We start from the raw sequence: 18,406 nt of genomic DNA, 5'->3' as shown, positions 1-18,406 counted from the left end.
ACATTTGGGTTCCAGTTTCTCGACTTAAAACAAAATAATCTGGCAATGATTTATGACTTGATAAAAATATGTTATGTCACGTATCACATACTTACATAATGTCGTCTGCTACAACATAAATCAACTTTCGCATTCATCCCAATTATTTATATAGATTTAATCCATAATACGAGTATAAAACATACAATAACTATTAGTTATTACATTAATTTTTAATAAGTCGACAATCAATTTAATTCTTCTTGCCATGAACGCTATCGATCGTCTCAGCTTTCAACAATTTTTTTAAATCTTTACCTAACTATGTATTAATTAATTTATCATCTAGTTGACTAGTTGATTACATTTGTTACATAATAATATGTACTCATATCAATATACTATTTTAAATTTTATTTATTTATTAACATTTTAATTTAATATTGTATATTAAGTAATATTTGTGTTATTTCATACAGTTTATACTATATTTTTTTTTAAAGAGAATAATAATATTAAGAGTTGATGTAAAATTTTTGCTTTACATGTACGTAATATGAGAAATATATCAATAGCATAGTATCTATAATGTGTACTATATGTTTTTAAATTCGGCTAAAATATGTTTAGAATTTAGTAATATTTGAATATCATAATGGTTTCTCGATAAATAGAAAAAATAGTTTATTTTGTATTTTGATAGTTAAATAACTGAAATATTTTTAAGTTCAAGGACGAATATTGATTTATTATTACAATTTATAATTATATTTGAGGTGCTTACTTATATGATCTAGAAATAATTGATTAAGTGATTTGTAATACAATTTAGTTGTATGTGTAATTTATTTGAGCTTGCAGAATATTTACATAAATATCAGAACTTTACATATTTATTTAACCTAATATTATTTAATATGTTTATTGTTTCGGGAGAAAATATCCAATCATGCAATAATTTTCATCAATTAATGTATAATATCGCATTATTTATTTGTATATTTTTTAAATTACTTTACATGAAAAATCAATTGAACTCAGATCATTAGGTATTTGTTTTTTAATACGGAAAACAATTTGTATGCATTATAAGTATCCAATGTGGTTAATTTAAAAAATTGTAAGAATACAATAGTGAAATAATGCCGATTGTATTTGATGATGTTAAGTATAAAATATTCAGAATGCACGATCGAATGACTTTTGTTTTTGCATTGTTTTTATTAAGCTGAAAAATAAATAAATTAAAAATTAGACACATACTTTTGAATAATAAATATTTATCATCATTATTATTATTTTGTGGCGAACTTATTCTTATATTATAGCTATTTGTACGTTGAAAAATATGCATACAAATATATTATTTCGATTTCACCAACTTCATTGGATACATATAAAAAATTTAAAATCTGTATATAACTATGAAAAGTGCATAAATAAGTTATAACCGTTATAAGATTTTATACACAAATTTTATGTAAATTTTATAAAAATTTAAGTCTTAAATTATTTTTTTACAAAAATAATGTATAAAAATAATATTGAATTATGATAGATAATGATAAATTACGTGCGATTTTAAAATCGGAGCTTGAAAACAATTGGTATTTCTATGTGTAATTTTTTTTCCGGTGTTAATGCTTTTTCAATGTGAAATAACTAAAAAGTTAGATGTTATACATATTATACTATTATATTTCTATTCAAATCTATGGGTTTGATATTATTTTTATTAAGTATTGATTACGGTACGTACACATGTATTTACATTACATGAATGTGTCTGCGGAAAGCACCGTATCTGCACTATATATTGTGTAGTATTTTTAAAGTAATTTATAGAAACAGTGGTATATTTATGACGTGATTCTGGACCCAAATACCCCCAGATACGATTAAGTGATCCTCACTTTTATCATGATGTAAAAAACTGAGACTTTTTTTTCATCAAACAAATGATTGATAGGTTCATTAAACTTTACAATATTATTATATTCCTGCTAAATAAATTAGCGCTAGTAAAAATAGTAATAAGCGACTAATAACTATTATTAACTTGTTTTTTTATCATTAGTTTTAACCATCATTAGCACATTCTAACTTTCTAGGATCACTGCTTAGTAATAATTTAATTTTTGTGGGGTGGAGATACGGTAATTTTATCATGACGTAAAAAACTGAGACATTTTTTTTTTATCAAACAAAGGATTGACAGGTTCATTTTTAACTTTATAAATTTATAGTATTATTAATAGAAATAGACCTTGTAAGTGCTTAGTAAAAAGAATAATAATTATTATTAAATTAAAATTTTTTTTTATCATTAACTTTTATTATCACTCGCACATTTTAGCTTTTTAGCAACATTGTTCAGTGGTTATTTAATTTTTGTGGTCACAGGGGCTTCCTACTCCTACAGGGGCTATATAGGGTTACCGAGTCTCACAATTATGCCACCGTATAGAAATATCGATATTATTATTATTTACTGATTCGTCGAGACCAAAATCAGACCATCGCCTTTATTGTGCAATCACCTGTTGCTGCTGGTTCTGGTACATTTTCCACTGCTGTAGGCGCTGTTTCTGGCGCGGCCTCTGTGGCGGGCGCTTCCGCTGGCTTAACTTCCTCGGTAGCCGCAGGTTGTTCGCCTTCAGCCGGCGGTGCAGGCTGCGCTTCGGCCGTTGTGTCTGTGGTCGGATTCACCGGTTCTGCCGCTACGGTGGTCGGATCGATCGGCGCAGCGGTTTCAGTTGCTGGGTCGGTCGGTGCCGCCGTCTCGATTGCTGGATCATCGTGCGCCACTGACGGATCGGCCGATGCGACGGATGGATCGGTCGGATCGGTTGAATCCGCAGGTGTTGCAGGATCACCTTCAGCTGGAGGACCACCTTCGATTCCTGCGCGTAAAAACATAATAATATTATAATTTTAGTAATTTTATCGTAGTAACTATAATTGAGAGAGCTAGAAGAAATTACATGTATGTAATTGGCATTTATAAAAAATAAAAAAATTAAATACATTGAAAATACATTATGCTTAAGCAGCTTAAAAATAATCAATACATTTTGATAATTTTTTTATTGTAAATAAAAAAAATACTTTGTAAAATTGTCAATTATCTACGGTTATTTGTTTTTGACGTATATAAAAAAAGAAAAAAAATCGATTTCGTTGAAAATTGAATTTGTTTGAAAATTACCGTTTTTCCTTAATATTTTGTTTGTTTTTTCCAATGATAAGAATAAATACTAGGTATTTTTAAAGTTGACCTTTTTAAAGTACAATTTTATAATAGAAATTATTTTCAAAGTTGAAAAGCAAAGCATTTTTTCAAATACATATCGTATACTTGCACTTACATACAAAAAAAAACAGACATTATAAAATAAATACACGATCTTCTTTAGACTTATGGATTAGATTATTTTTGTTTTTAACTAAATAGAACTATCTTATGCCAATTGAACCGACTATTATAGTCTTCGAATAAAAATTCTATAAGAATTCTCGAATTTGTCAATATATTTACTATATAGAACGATGTTTCCACTTTTATGAAATTGATACACTTCAAAACTAGATTTTTAAAATTTGAATACTAATAAATTAAAAATGTTAATTGTATTAAAGTAAAGTAAAATCAATTAAAAATAATTAGAAATTCATTTTCAAGTATATTTGATTCAAATATGTTTTTAGATGTTTTATCCAATGACTATGAATTTGGTACTATTGATATAAGATTGGTCTGTTTTGTTAGAAAACACAGACAAGATTGCAAAAGATTTGTTCTTAAGGACTTTATTTATATATAATACAATACAAAGGCCTGTATTAGTCATTAGTGTTTTAGCTATTTTTAATTTATCGTGAACAGTGAACTATCGGCTATCACAACACGTTATTTAAAAACGTGTACTTATATATTATCATATTAAGTAGTAGGTATTGATTATTATTGCAAGGGGGAACGTTGTTTTTTTTTATTATTAAAAGTATGTTAGGTACTATACATTTTAAAATTAAGTTTAGGCGAGTTTAAAAGTTAAAATTTTAAACAGTAGTTAATTAAACGCATGAGTAAATACTATTACTATAGTTTGATCGGCAATTATTATTAACAGTAAATATTATTTATATTTTGAAACATAACAAGAATAAAACGTAAAGTTGCTTGAATATTCTTAGGAAATGTTTTTTGCTACCCATATTTTTCATGGTATTTAATAAGTCTTCCCTATTTATGTCTTGTTAATATAATACCACCAAGGACGTACATAGAGAAGTGTTTTGGGTGTTCAAACACCCCCCGAAATATTTGATTGTTTGTATGATTATTTACTTAATTCAATTTTAATGTTAATCGTTATATTATACTTTTAGACAAGTATAATATTACATTGTATTTGTGAAAAATCGGCTAAAGCAAAATTAAAATTTAATACTAAAAAATTAAAATTTTAATATAATTAAAAAAAAAAAAATAAAAATACTTAAACAGGATTTATAAATAAAATAAAATTATACCTATTGTATAATATTTTTTAATGACTGATTTTCAAAAACACCCTCCAAAACTTATCTATGTACGTCTCTGAATACCACTATTGTAATAGTGACTATTTGAACCTTTATCGTATAATAAATAACTATTATTATAAAGTTTTCAATCACCTTCGTCAATTGATTTTTGTTTTTTGATAGTGTCTTTGACCACAGAATTCAGTAGGGGTTGTGGTATGGCTGTAACGGCAGTCATAAGTTTGTCAACCAGGTCATCGACGCTGAGTGGGTTATTCGAGCACACGGTGTCCTTAAGATATGCCCAAAGTTCTAGACATTAATAATAATAAAAAAAAAACCAATTTGTCATTATTTACACTAGAAAATTAAACTGAATCAAAATTCACCTTCTGGTGCTGGGGATGGTGGTTGAGGTTCTGGTTCGGGTTCAACCACTGGTTCTGGTTCGATAATTTCGTTATCGCTCTGCGCGTCTTCCGTTGCGTCTGTTACATCGCCCGCGACCGATTCGCCTTCTGTAGTCAAACCGTCGTCGGTCTTATCATCTTCGGTACCGTCGCCGTCTTCTCCTTCGCCCTTTTTTTTTTTATTAACAGACGTAAGAAATATAATTTTTATAAATATAATATGATAATATGTAGTTAAGTAATTTAACTTAAAATTCAATTTCAAATGTTATACAAACTAATACAGTCTGCCTAACAACTATTGCGAAAGAAAAAATAAAGTTAGATTATATCAAATATTTCTTTTTATTATTTCAACCATTTATAATCTTATTTTGATAACTATCTCCACTTCCTTTTCTCCGAATAATTCTAACTGTAAGGAACTGTGCAACAATTAACAAGAAAGCCTATATCTTATTTTTACTAAATTATATCGAGAAAAATGCCTTTTAGCTTGTTAGCACTAAATATTTCTCAATTTCTACATTGTACATTAGTGTAAGAGTCTTATGAAAATATTTATAACGTTTTTTTCTATAAAAGTAATTCTGCATATTATAGTATAAAGTAGATAATATAATAAAATCATTAATAGTAGAAATTGCACTTATTAACATACAAACATACTCCAGGGCATTAGAATAATATTAAATTATTTAATTCAATCAAGTGTTTGGCGATTTAAAAAGTCTTACTTCTATAATTTAATGCCATATTTATTGAATACAGTTTTAAGCATATTGGTTATGTTTGTTTTGTTAATTAGGTATCTAAATTATAGACAGGTATTAATTTAACGCATGGATGAAAATTTAGAAAAACCATATAACTAAAAAAAAAAATAGAACCCTAATTATGTAAGTGATGGATATTTAAATTTTATAATTTTCTATTGATTATAACTGTCGTAGATGTAGATATTAAAAAAGAGTAGTTTGATAATTGTAATTAATTTTATTTTAAAACGACTACGCTTTCGCGGATCATATTTATGGGTGATATACGATTATGAATGGAACGATTGCAAACGGACTTTTTCCTGTAACAATGTAACAAGATTTTGAACGTTTTAATTTACCTTTAATCGTGCGGTGTTGCCAGATTAAATGTTAGTCAATTACAAATTTTTAAAAAATAATTTTTTAAATAATTAAATAGTAGGTATAAGTATTTTCTGCTATTACGCTATCAAAACAATTTACATAACCCTATGGCCAAAAAATATAAATCTAAAATTGAGTCAACATTAAAAAATTGTAATGATTATAAATTATAATTTATAAAATCCACAAGGATCCAATTTTATATTTACAAAAAACTGGAAACTCCTAACTAAGAAAAAAAAAATAATAATGAAATACATTTTAAAAATTATAAATTTTTTTTATTTTTTTTCAATTTATACATTATGTAACAGTATTATTAATATTTATACTCCGGAATTATTTTAATTATTCAACATTTTAAACACTTCATATTATTCTATATTATTTTATTTTAGTTTGTAACGTAGCTATAATGTAACATTGTATTATTAATATCGAATAGTTTTTATTTAAAAAAAAAAAAATTAATTGAATTCTCAAATAAAATTAAACATTTTTAGAAATTATAAAATTAGTAACGTAGCCTATAAAAACGTTCGCAATCGTTCGTTTTTCGGCTAAAAAAAACAAATTTTAAGATAAGCGACATTCGTTTGCAATTGTGTTATAAAAAAGGTAAAACATTCGCAATCGTATTGCACCCATATTTACTCGTATTATATTGTTACAAAGAAGTGAGAAAAAGCTAAGATCGGGTTTTTTATACCTATGTACATATACAGCGTATATTTTTGTCTCCGTCTATTATAAACGGAGAAAAAATAATAATGCTGCACTTTTATAAATAAATAATATTTATATTTTAAAATAAATCAGACACTGCTGACCTATAAAAATAAAATATATTTACATGGTGCAGTATGGTCGCATACATCCCCTAAAATTTATTTCAACACACATTTTTTTGATTTTTTTTTTTTTTTTAGTAATATGATATATGTACTGAGAATTGGAAATACTTACAAAGAAAAAAAGATAAAACTCTGGCTTCGAGCCATCTGTGTAGGATACGAACATTATCTATATGGAGGGGTTTGCTTGTATAACTTTTTTGGTATTTTCACACGACATTTTAAAGGCGCTTTCTTACACTCTCATCACAATAATTTTTTTCCTTTTCTGCCCAATATTTATAGAAAATGTTAATTCATCATATTTTTCTAACAATCAGATTTAGGGTACCAGAATATTTCTTTGTATAGATAAGTATTTCTACCAGTAGCGTAGCTACACATAAATGCGCTCCCAGGCAAAATAATTTTCTCCCCAAAAATAATAGAAATTATAATGTTTGTCACTAAAACAGTGTTGCGAGTCTCTAAAAAATTTTCATGCTTCTGTTGTTCTTACGGTAGCTACGTCACTAGTATCTACTATAATAAATATTATTGTTTTGTAATCTATTTCGAATTTTTTGTATTTTTTTAATGCTTGCCCTATGTTTTACTTTTTTTTTATATTTCTTCTTAACAATTAACGTTTATAAATCTTTCTCTATGTTCTCATGTGATCTCTCAATAAGCATTTATAGCTGTCTAAAAATATTTTTTTCTAAAGCAATTAGTTTCTTTGTTAAGTATAATATAATATATTATTTTAATACTATATATAAAAAATATTCAATTTACCTGAATAGCTGCGACGCCAATTTAACATTACCATCAATCAGTGTAAATGTGCAATAAAAATGTTAAAGACAAAAGGATAACACTTAATAAATTGAAGAAATCCTCGTGATTGACAAACATTGAGAATGTATAAAGTATAATCATAATTATTTATGCAAAGGAACTGATGCTGGATAAAAAATTTAATTTATTCATGCATGATGTATATTATTATAATATACGAAGTTGATAAAATCAAATATTCCTGTAAAACTGATAGAAATGCTACACATAATTATAATTTTATTATTTCCATTGTTTATAAATCGAAAATATTTCTTGGATAAACATTGGAAATGTCAACTAAAGTTCATTAAATTAAGTTTTTTTTTTAGAATATTCCTATAAACTGTATTAAATATTTAAATTAGTGAAAAAAAATAATTACAATAGTAAGTGTTGAAATTTATGTAAATTATCGTTTTGAGTCATTGAACAGGAATAGGTATTAGGTAGAAGTGCATTGTAGGGGTTTGAGTATAACGTGATTTTTTTGAAGGATTATACAAAGGTAAAGACATAGGTTGATTGTTTAGGTCTGTTAATAAACTTGTACACGAAATAACTTTAATGAGACATTTATGATCTGTCATGTTTGACAACAAATATTTTGGTTATAGTTAATAACAATTACATGCTGGTGTTGAAAGAACATAGAATAATGAAAATAAATAAAACTGGGTAAAAATATGCAATTCATTGAAAATACAATGATAAACTTTGTTCGAGGTCTTTATGCCTCGTATTCCACTTCTTCCTTTACCTTCTTTTCGTCTCCCTTTTTGGACCAATCGGGTTTTTTCTGTTGCAAAAAAAAAAAAAAAAAATTATAAAGTATGTAAAATCGTTTTTTCATATATATATTATATATATATATTTATATAGGTAGATATAACACAATACAATATTGGAAAAATAATACGGCAAAAACATGAACGTACTTCTTTGTCTTCTTCTTCCAAGGTAAACTCCTTTTTCTTCACTACTTTGAGTTGATTTCTGAAGTTGAACTCCGCTGCTTTCTTTTGGAGTTTTGCGAATTTGTTTTCGTATTTGGAAACCTTCTTCAAAGTTGGTTTGACGCTGGAAAAATAATAATAATGTAAAAAAATGCACGAAGAAATGTTTACTTGGCCACAGTGTAATTTGTTGATACTTACAATTTTCCTCGTAAGTCATTGACTTGGCTGTTCAATTCGCTGATCTAAAACATCAAAAATATTATTTAAAAATAATCATACCATATTTGGTAAAGTTAGTCATTGTTAAAAACATCTCATATAGTAAAATAATTTAGTACAATAAGCGAATACAATGTTAAACAATGGTTTTCGTTAGACGGGAGGTGTATAGTGCAGGTGCCTACGTATTTAATATTTCAATTTTCGAAAAAACAATTTTGTTGTTATAATATAACTATTGAAAATAAACTCCAAATACATTTTTAAATCGTTTAAATTTGTATGGCATTTTTCTTTCTTTTTTTAATTGGCTGATACATACATAATTTCAGCAGATGAATCATGCAGACGAATGTATTTGCATGTGATACATGTCAAAAATATAATTAAATTATAAGCATGTAACATATGCTCGTTTATTTTTGGATTAAAAACTCGTTGTACATAAAAAATAAATTTCTGGAGCTCGTGAATAAAAATGCCACGTCTATGTAACTATTGTTATCGTTATTCGTTAGCCTTTGTTTTTACAAATACCGATGAAATAATTTCATTATACAATTTGCTTCTGACAAAAACAAACAGACAAGACCTTTGATCTTTGTCGGCGAACCATAGGCGAGTATGCAATAAAGCTCGATTTAATTAAACTATTCTGGTAATTAAATATATTGCTCAGTGAGTTAATCGCTTTATGGGCTTAAATTAAACATCACGTATTAGTTTATTAAGCTCTCTGTGTTCTATTATTATTATTATCGACTATAAATGCATAATGGGGAAACGAGTTTAACGAAAATGAATATATTAAGATTTTATGTGGTAATTATTAAGTATCCCCTTTTAGGATAATTATTGGTCAATATGCAGCTCAAGTATATTAAAAGGCCACTGCCTACATTTCCATAATACGTATTTAATATAATAATATTATAGTCGTAAAATATGAAAAATATTGCATCTATCGAATAAAATATTTAAATAACATTATTCCTACAGCTATTTGAAGGATTATAGTTTTTTTTTAGTCGTCTATAGTGTTATACTTTTATCATAACTATTGCATATAGAACAATATACTAAAAACAAGTGCATAGTATCCCATTGAAAAAGTTTAGTATTAGTTAAAAGTTAAATAATCACAATTAATAATATTTTAAAAATGGTCCATGTAAGAATATTAATTTATAAAAAAAAAAATTAGTAAAAAATATCAAAAATTGTAATAGTAATTTGTGATAAAAAAGTATTCTGACGACGCAATCATCAACATGCCGTGGGTAATAGGTGCATGTTGCAAATTACCTCAAAAACTTTCATCCTGATATCTCTTTCCAAATCAAATTTTATTCCCTCTATGGTGTAAACCCGTTTCCATAATTCTTCGCAGATTTCCGTAAGCTCCTCTAAACATCAATACTGTAAGATAGTAAAATAGAAAAGCAAAACGGACACCGATTTGAACAAATTTTAAACAAGTTCATTTTTTGACGTCAGGGAGCTGTATTGTAACCAAATTGTACATTATATATATTATATAACGTATAGAATATTCATCTTACGATTTTACAATTAATTTTCGATACGGATTAACATCTGTAGTAATGTAATCTATACATATAAGTAAAATATCTACGTCCTACGCGTAATATATAATATACACACACACATATAAATAAATATACCACTCATAAAAATAAAAATAAACCAGAAAATAGTGAATTTTGTGCTGTTTGAACGATTTGAAATTAATGTTCTCTGTATTATATTATTATTATTATTATGTATTATTATATGTGTGTACTACTCGTTTTGGCAACTGTATACAGTGTGGTTTTTTTAATTAAGCATTAGTGTTAACGTTGGCCCGCAGCACGTACATAAAATAAAACGTCAACTATACAGATGCCCTTGTGTGTTTGAAGATTTTGACGTTAAGCCAAAGAAAAAAAAAACTGAGACGGTCAATATATAGGTTGAAGTACAAGACGGACGACAAAATATAAATTAAAAACACTGTAAGAAAGAAAAGCGTACTACGCTCTTTTTCCGGTTAAAAAAAAATTTTTCGGACGTCCTAAGAGTAACGAAAAAGCGTATACGAAAAAAAGCGCATCGAATTATTTTTTCGAAAAGCTCGAAAAGCGTTTAAGTAATTGCATAATATATTATTTGAAGCCAAGCGGTAAAACGACGACCATCTAACCTCGAAATCTTTCTTTTTCACAACGTATTCCAAGTCGAACTTTTGGTCTTCTAATTTTGTGATCCTGTCGTAATACTCTTTAATTACTCGTTTGATCGTATCTATATTGTGTTACGTTTCGAGAGAAAGCAAACAGAAAAAACAAATTAACAAAAATAATTTACTCTGCTTATCGTTGTATGCCGCACGTCGTCGGACGCGACCGACAATCAAACTGGCACATAAATAATACCACCGCTACAGCGGCGTCGGCCCGTCGCCAGGAAATCTCGCGATATTCTAACAGCCATTTAATAATAGTAATAAAAATTCAACCGTTTACCTTCGCCGGCGTCGTCGATGTTTTTCGGTTGTCCACACCGTTCTTCGATGATCCGCCTTCGTTCGGCAGCTTTGCGTTCTTGTTCTTTCTTCAACTCTTCGGCTGCCTTTTTTCTCAACAACAGCTACACGCCCAGCAATGATAGGAAAAAGCGACGAGTATAAGATTAAAAGATTCCCAGACTTTAAAATATAATTGTGTGCAGCTCAGCCTTATACTTACACGGAGTTTCTTCTTTCTATCCGGGGTCATGAAACCCTTCTTGGCCTTCTTGGCTTTGGACGCCTCTTCCATACGTTTGCGCACTTCGGCCCTTTTGCGGTCGATTTCCGCCTGTTTCGCTTTCTTAGCCTGCGTAGGTATACGAAAAACAGATATAATTGAAAAAAGTCGACAAAGAGCACTGCTACGCCTCATATACAAGGGATACACGCAATGCTAAAAATAATAATGCAATAATAACAATTGCGTGGGTTAGAACTCACTTCGTCGTCGGCCATGGTTTATGGGTTGTCTTTTGCTTTTCGAATGGAAAATAAAATAATCTGAAATTATTAAAACATCGGTGTTAACGTTGCAATCACTGTATGGTCATATTATTGCGTATGTTTTTGGGTGCAATTGATATCAATAATTATTATAACGATGACGTCAATCGTAGGTATTTGGCAGCGGGAGTGTAAACAGGGTTTCGCGCGATTATTATTTATTGTTGAACTATATACCGTTCGGATCGCGATTTCCGTGGACAAATATCATTTCGACTTGCTATGCCGTTGGGATATTTTACAGCAAGTTAACAAAAGACGACTGCCAATATCATCATATCATTATAATATATAGTGTAATAATGAATTGTGCGCTTGTAAGTCATTACGGTAAGGGGAACGGGGTGAGGTAATATAATATCATTATTGCGAACAGCGGGTGCAGTATATGCTGCTGTATAATACATACATACATTTGCATATCATATATAAATGTATACCTACCTATTAATAACAATTAATGTAAAATTTATAATAATATTACGGTGTGTTGTGGTACCGTCAGGAGCTTATAAAATTACGGTTAGGTTAAGTTGAATGTTATACAAATGAAAAAAAAGTGGAGAAAATAATCAAAAAAAAAAAGTTATAAAATAAAACTGAAATGTTTTGTGGCATATAGACCAACAGAAAATATATTAAAAACAACAATAATAATAAAAATGTTTAACCTGGACTCTGGAAGGCGGCGACAGCTGACTTCGCAGGACTTCACCGGATTGAACAGGACTCGTCACTGTTTCGCTTAGGAAGACGAGCGCGTTACACTTGACACACAACACGCCTCACGATTGGTCGGCTGCGTCGCCGTTTATTTATAGCGCAAAGCTTTTACTTTTAGCCGGACGCGGCGAACGGCGACCATTCGGTACGCATACGCGCGCACGCATTTATGTATATATATGTACCTATACACAACTACAAGCACGCGAGAACTTACGAACGGCATCGTATGTTTCCGTCGCTGTTCGCCACGTCTCGATCTATTTTTAGACAGCGTTCGCGACTATCGCGCCGCGACCTGCGCGAATACTTCGGGGGACTGTTCGTAAGTTCGTAAGAAATAATAATAATAATAATTATTATTATTATAGTGAACGCATTTTAAAAATCATAGCGATAAATATTATGTAATACTCAAGTATTATGATTTTTTTTTTTTGTTTTCGCCCTCAATTCTAACGACACTATGGGTGGCTGCGGCGGCGTGTATAGAACTAATTACACTACGGCGACCGACTTTTGCGTTTTTTTTCAGTGACGCAGGTACGTCCATAAAAATACCAAAGAATACGACGAATGATGACGATTTGTGCAGTCAGTGGCGATCCACCATCCACTGCGTTCAATACGCATTATTTAGGCGGGTCAAGGATCGTTTAGTATCACAATATATATATGTATATGGACGTAGTATACAATACATTGTACCTACACGTCTTTCGGAGGCTGAACGTGTCGCGAATCAGCCGACTATTTCCGGGCTTGATTCTTCGCCAGCGTCATCATCGTCGTCGATATACACTTATAATAATAATATGATAGTCGGCAGTGTGGGCCACGAATGTAAAGTGATTTTCCGGTGATAACAGGTGTCAAACTTGTCGTTAGCAGAGCGGGAAGTGATAAGAAGTTCGAGCGAACGATCGAAATTATAATATGATGTATAAATACATGTATATATATTATATCGCGTGAGATCGTAATCGGTTCATAACATTAAATACAGAAACAATACATTTTTACAGGCAATATAAAATTATAAAACTTGTTTTTTTATTTTTGAGTTACTTACTTGAATTGAACAAGTTTTTATTATTTTGGAACTGAGATAGAAAAGTCTGATTAATATTATTTACTCTATTATTAGATTTCTCCTCAAATTTCACCTAGTTTATTCTTTATGCTTTGTATACATATAAAGACGTTTCTACACTGTTATTCCACAGTTTTGGACGTACTTTTGTTTACAAGGAGTTCCGATCTAATCTTAGATTTTATGAATCTTAATTAAGCAATGAGTCAATAGCAAGTAGGACAAATTCATATTTTAAAATTATTCATTTAGACAGTGTAAATATTGTTAAAAATCAAAATCATAATATTGAATGAAACTAATATAATACATATCATAATATTCATAATACATATTATTGCATTATTTTAAACATTATGATTATACATTCATTGCACAGACGCGAATACACGTTTTAAAAATAATTATCTATAATTATATTGAGTGAATCTAATACGTTTAAATTGTAGTAGATACAAGAGATAAGTTGCAGACTTTGTAGAGATGTAAAAGATGTAATTATTTTTCCAAAAACAGGCAATAATAAACTTTAGACGATTGGAAATATTGTTTTATAGTGCTTAAAATTTAATTATGTTGAACATATATACATATTATAATGTGACATTAAAATTTAAAAAAAATTCGGTCACATTCAAACAGTTACATAATAATTAAGATTTAAAAACTATTGTTTTATCATATTATATTATTGTTATTAATTTGGATTCAAGTTTTGGTTCGTAATTATTTTGTAGTTTAATATTAATAAAATATTAAATTTATTTATTCTAAGTGAAATTATTATTATTATTTAGTTATTACTAAAACCTAAAAATTAAAAAAAATATTATTACGTTTTTTTATAAAAATATTTGTAGTTTAATAGTCTAGTTGGGTTAAATATAAAAACGTATTTCCCTCTAACATTTTAGTATAATTGAGAAAAACTAACGTAAAGGCGAGAAAATACACGAATAAAAATTAAAAGTTCATCAAAATCATAAAAATATGAAAATTGTAATGATAAATTTCAAGTTAAATAATATTATTTTTTTTTACAATAATATTACTTATAAAATAATCTCTGGTGATATATCAAGTTTCTAAGGGGCATAGCCAGCAGTTTTATGCTACCGACGTAATTGGATGGGTGACCATTTGTTTTGCTGATAATTTTTATTTTTTAATTTTATGTTTAATACAAAATGCTTTATATGTTTTCCTATATGCATAATACCACGGATATTAATTGAAAGAAAAACATTTTTTGCAACTTAATTGTTTTTCGTATACAATTAAATATTTAAAGTATTCATGTTAATTTTTAACTATTCATAATATTTACACAAGTCAATTGTATATTAATCATATAATCTCTACGAAGAACCTTTTATTACATTTCAAATCTTAGGTATGAATATTAATAATTTTATTAGTTTTTTCATAGAACTACAAAATAATTTATAAATTTTCTGGATTTTTAAAAAATGTATAATTCAAAAGCTAATGACTGTAGATATTTAAAATTTTCATCAAATGTTTATGTATTAGCATTTTCTATACATGTTGGAGTTTGAAATTTTTTCGCTCATTCAAAAAAATCAAAAATTAATTAAATAATTAAGCCCACAATTAATTTTTTTAAAGCGTTTGAAGTTAGGATATTAACAAATTATGTCAAATTTTTGAAAATTTGCAAATTATTTTATTGCTAAAAATTCGTTTCTAAAATTTGAAAATTAAATATAAGATTTACAAATCATAATTAGTTTATATTGTACCATTTGTAATTTGTATGTAGTGTTGTTAAATGGTGCAAATAAGTTCATGGTTTAAATAATTTAAGCATACTTAACCTAAATATTTTAAAACTCATTGAGTTTAATATATTTTAATTATTACGATTATATATTAAACTATTACAATACAATATAATTAATAATATTCATATAGGTAGCAATAAATATCTTGAAATCAAGTACAAATGATATTTTTTTTAATTATGATGCAATAACTAAAATTGTTGATTATTATTTTAATATCTAATTTTGTTGAAATTTAACCTTAAATGTTTATAAAATGTATGTGATGTTTATTTATATTTTCAAGATTCTTAAGTTACCATAAAAACTTATGAGGAATTTTGTATCAAGTTTTTATACCTTAGTTATTAGCCTTAAAAATTGCACTATGTTTTATTAAAAAAATAATTTCTATAGCTTTGTTATTTTTACTTTAAGCAATTATTATAAAAAGAAACTATATGTATTTTAAATATATCTTGTGGGATTTAATATAGAATTTTTAAGTTTATTGACTGAGTCTAAGTATTTGTATCAACATTTAAAAATAAAGTTAAACATTTTAATACCTACATGAATCACTAAAAATTATAGTCTAAATATTTTGAAAATTTGATTATGGATAGAAAATTACGATTTAAGTTAAAGTTTAATGTTAAAATTAAATATAAAATAGCAAAAATCGTTTAAAGATAAATCGATTACTTGTGAATATTCAATGTCGTAAAAACATGAACTTCAATCTCTCATGAATAATTGTATGACTTTACGTTGTTAAAAAAAAAAACTTAATAATTTTCAACGAGTAATCTATAAAATTCGATCTAGTATAATATAATTATTTAGTTCTTATATTGTATACTTAATAAACAAAATAATTAAAAACAAAGAAGATTTAATTCTAGTATATAAACTAAATTGGCAACTCAATATGTTCATGTTTCTAGAGACGTTTTCGTGTTTGCTGAAAAGTAATTTACAAAATTTTACATCAAAAAGTTTCATTTTAGTGCCTATATCATTATCACAATATTATTTTAGTGAATGTTTTGACTTAATAAGTTATTATTATATTCAATGTTATTATTTATAACGATTGAACCTATGGTTGTAATTGTGAGAATAGTGTTTTCAGTATCGTTATAGTTCGTTGTAATTATTATGAGCACAAGTTAAAAAAAAAAAATCACATAACGTGATTTATGACAAAATGAAAAAATAATTAACTAATATATAGAGTAATATATATTAAGATCTATTATTTTCAAAATTTTCAAACTATTTAAACTCTTACCTACTAAATTGTTGTATATTGTATATAACGTACTCTACAAGTCAATATTCCAATACGGTTATTAGTATGGGGTAGAATTCTAATAATGCTATAAAACCACTTGAAATTCAAAAAAACCATGCAGTAAGAATATGTCTAGGAATAAAAGAGTTTTATGGTTTGACTTCCATAAATTATAAAAAACTTTAAGTTCAACCGGTCAGGTATTTATATAAGCAGTTCTCCATTATATTTATAGCAGATAAAATTACTACTAAATAAGTTAATAAACTGGAAAACGGAGAATATTATATGCATATTAGTTATATTAATATTAAATATTGTAATTTAACATAATATATAGATTTTATTGTATTTTAACAACTCATTTACCTCTAAACAAGCTAAACAATATAAATTTCATTAGATTTATATAAGTGTATTAATAATATTATTATATAACTATTATTATATTGGATTATAAATTAAGAGTTTATGGACTTTAAGTTCATATAGCAGGGAACCTCTTTGATATTTTAATGAAGAGCCACTGTTCTATAAATCGATAAATAATTTTACACTCATGTATTATATCATGTAATGTATAAAAAATAAAAATATTTGTTTTTAAATTTTAAGCATGATTATTCACTAATCATGTTATTTATTTTTTTTTTTTTGACGAGGGATTAAACGTAAATCGTAGTTTCTTTTGTAAATCACTCTCATAAAAGTTCCGGGCGTTAAGTAAATAATAATTAAATTATTTTTGTATTTCAACAATTAATATAATACTAATACAATATTGAGTGTCATTATTTGTAAATTGTACACGTCCATCTACAGCTTACTATGTCTTATATAATTTTATTGTCTTATAGCTTCTTTATATATATACTAACGCCGGGTGTCACGAAAAATTGATTAATTTAATTGTCACCAAGTTTTAATTTATCAATCACGACAGGTCACAAAATCATGTTTAAGGCACCGTTAATAGCAGCACACTATATTCATTAAAATATTATGTTAAGTGATATTGTTCATGCAACCCGGCGTTAACGTAATAATAGAAATCAATAGTTCAACTTTTTAAATATTTGCATATCATTATGCCGGGCATGCATCGCTGCTGCAGTATCAGTAAATGTTATATTTATTTCGGTATAAAGTAAGTATATATACATTTAGCCATTAGGTAAAAGTATAAAACGAACGTTTTTACTTTAAGTATTTATGCGTAAAAAAACAATAAAATTAAAATTATAATAAATATGAATACATTGATATACTACTAATAATAATTTTTAAAAATAAAACTTAAAATATTATCGGCGAGGACCACTTATAACAACGACGACGCGTCCTAGTATATATTATATGTATATATATATATATAGGTATCTGCATTATATATGATGAGCTTAGGCTCATCTTATAGTTTTCATTTAGTTATTTATTATTATTTATTTGTCGTTTTTTTTCTTTCATGACATTTTTTCTGAAACGAATACCAGAGAAATGGGTTATTTGTGTATTTGA

General features: G+C 27.3%; 1 protein-coding gene across 1 annotated transcript; it reads right to left on the bottom strand.

Annotated features, from left to right (window-relative positions):
* Window positions 1–1,111: 1,111 nt before the first annotated feature.
* On the bottom strand, window positions 1,112–12,766 carry LOC112600342 (troponin T-like). Its single transcript, XM_025347539.1, has 12 exons — window positions 12,663–12,766; window positions 11,929–11,988; window positions 11,666–11,794; window positions 11,444–11,567; window positions 11,122–11,222; window positions 8,895–8,938; window positions 8,676–8,817; window positions 8,474–8,536; window positions 4,899–5,133; window positions 4,663–4,821; window positions 2,520–2,882; window positions 1,112–1,207 (listed from the first exon to the last, which is right to left on the bottom strand). Exons 2-12 carry the CDS (start codon window positions 11,941–11,943, stop codon window positions 1,203–1,205), a joined length of 1,380 nt encoding a protein of 459 aa, XP_025203324.1. The 5' UTR covers window positions 11,944–11,988; window positions 12,663–12,766; the 3' UTR covers window positions 1,112–1,202.
* Window positions 12,767–18,406: the final 5,640 nt, after the last annotated feature.

The sequence above is a fragment of the Melanaphis sacchari genome, unplaced genomic scaffold, assembly GCF_002803265.2.
Source record: "Melanaphis sacchari strain LSU unplaced genomic scaffold, SCAv2.0 Contig63_pilon_pilon, whole genome shotgun sequence".
Taxonomy (NCBI): domain Eukaryota; kingdom Metazoa; phylum Arthropoda; class Insecta; order Hemiptera; family Aphididae; genus Melanaphis; species Melanaphis sacchari.
Note: the sequence above shows the minus strand (reverse complement) of the source record. Positions and strands in the feature narration are given on the sequence as shown.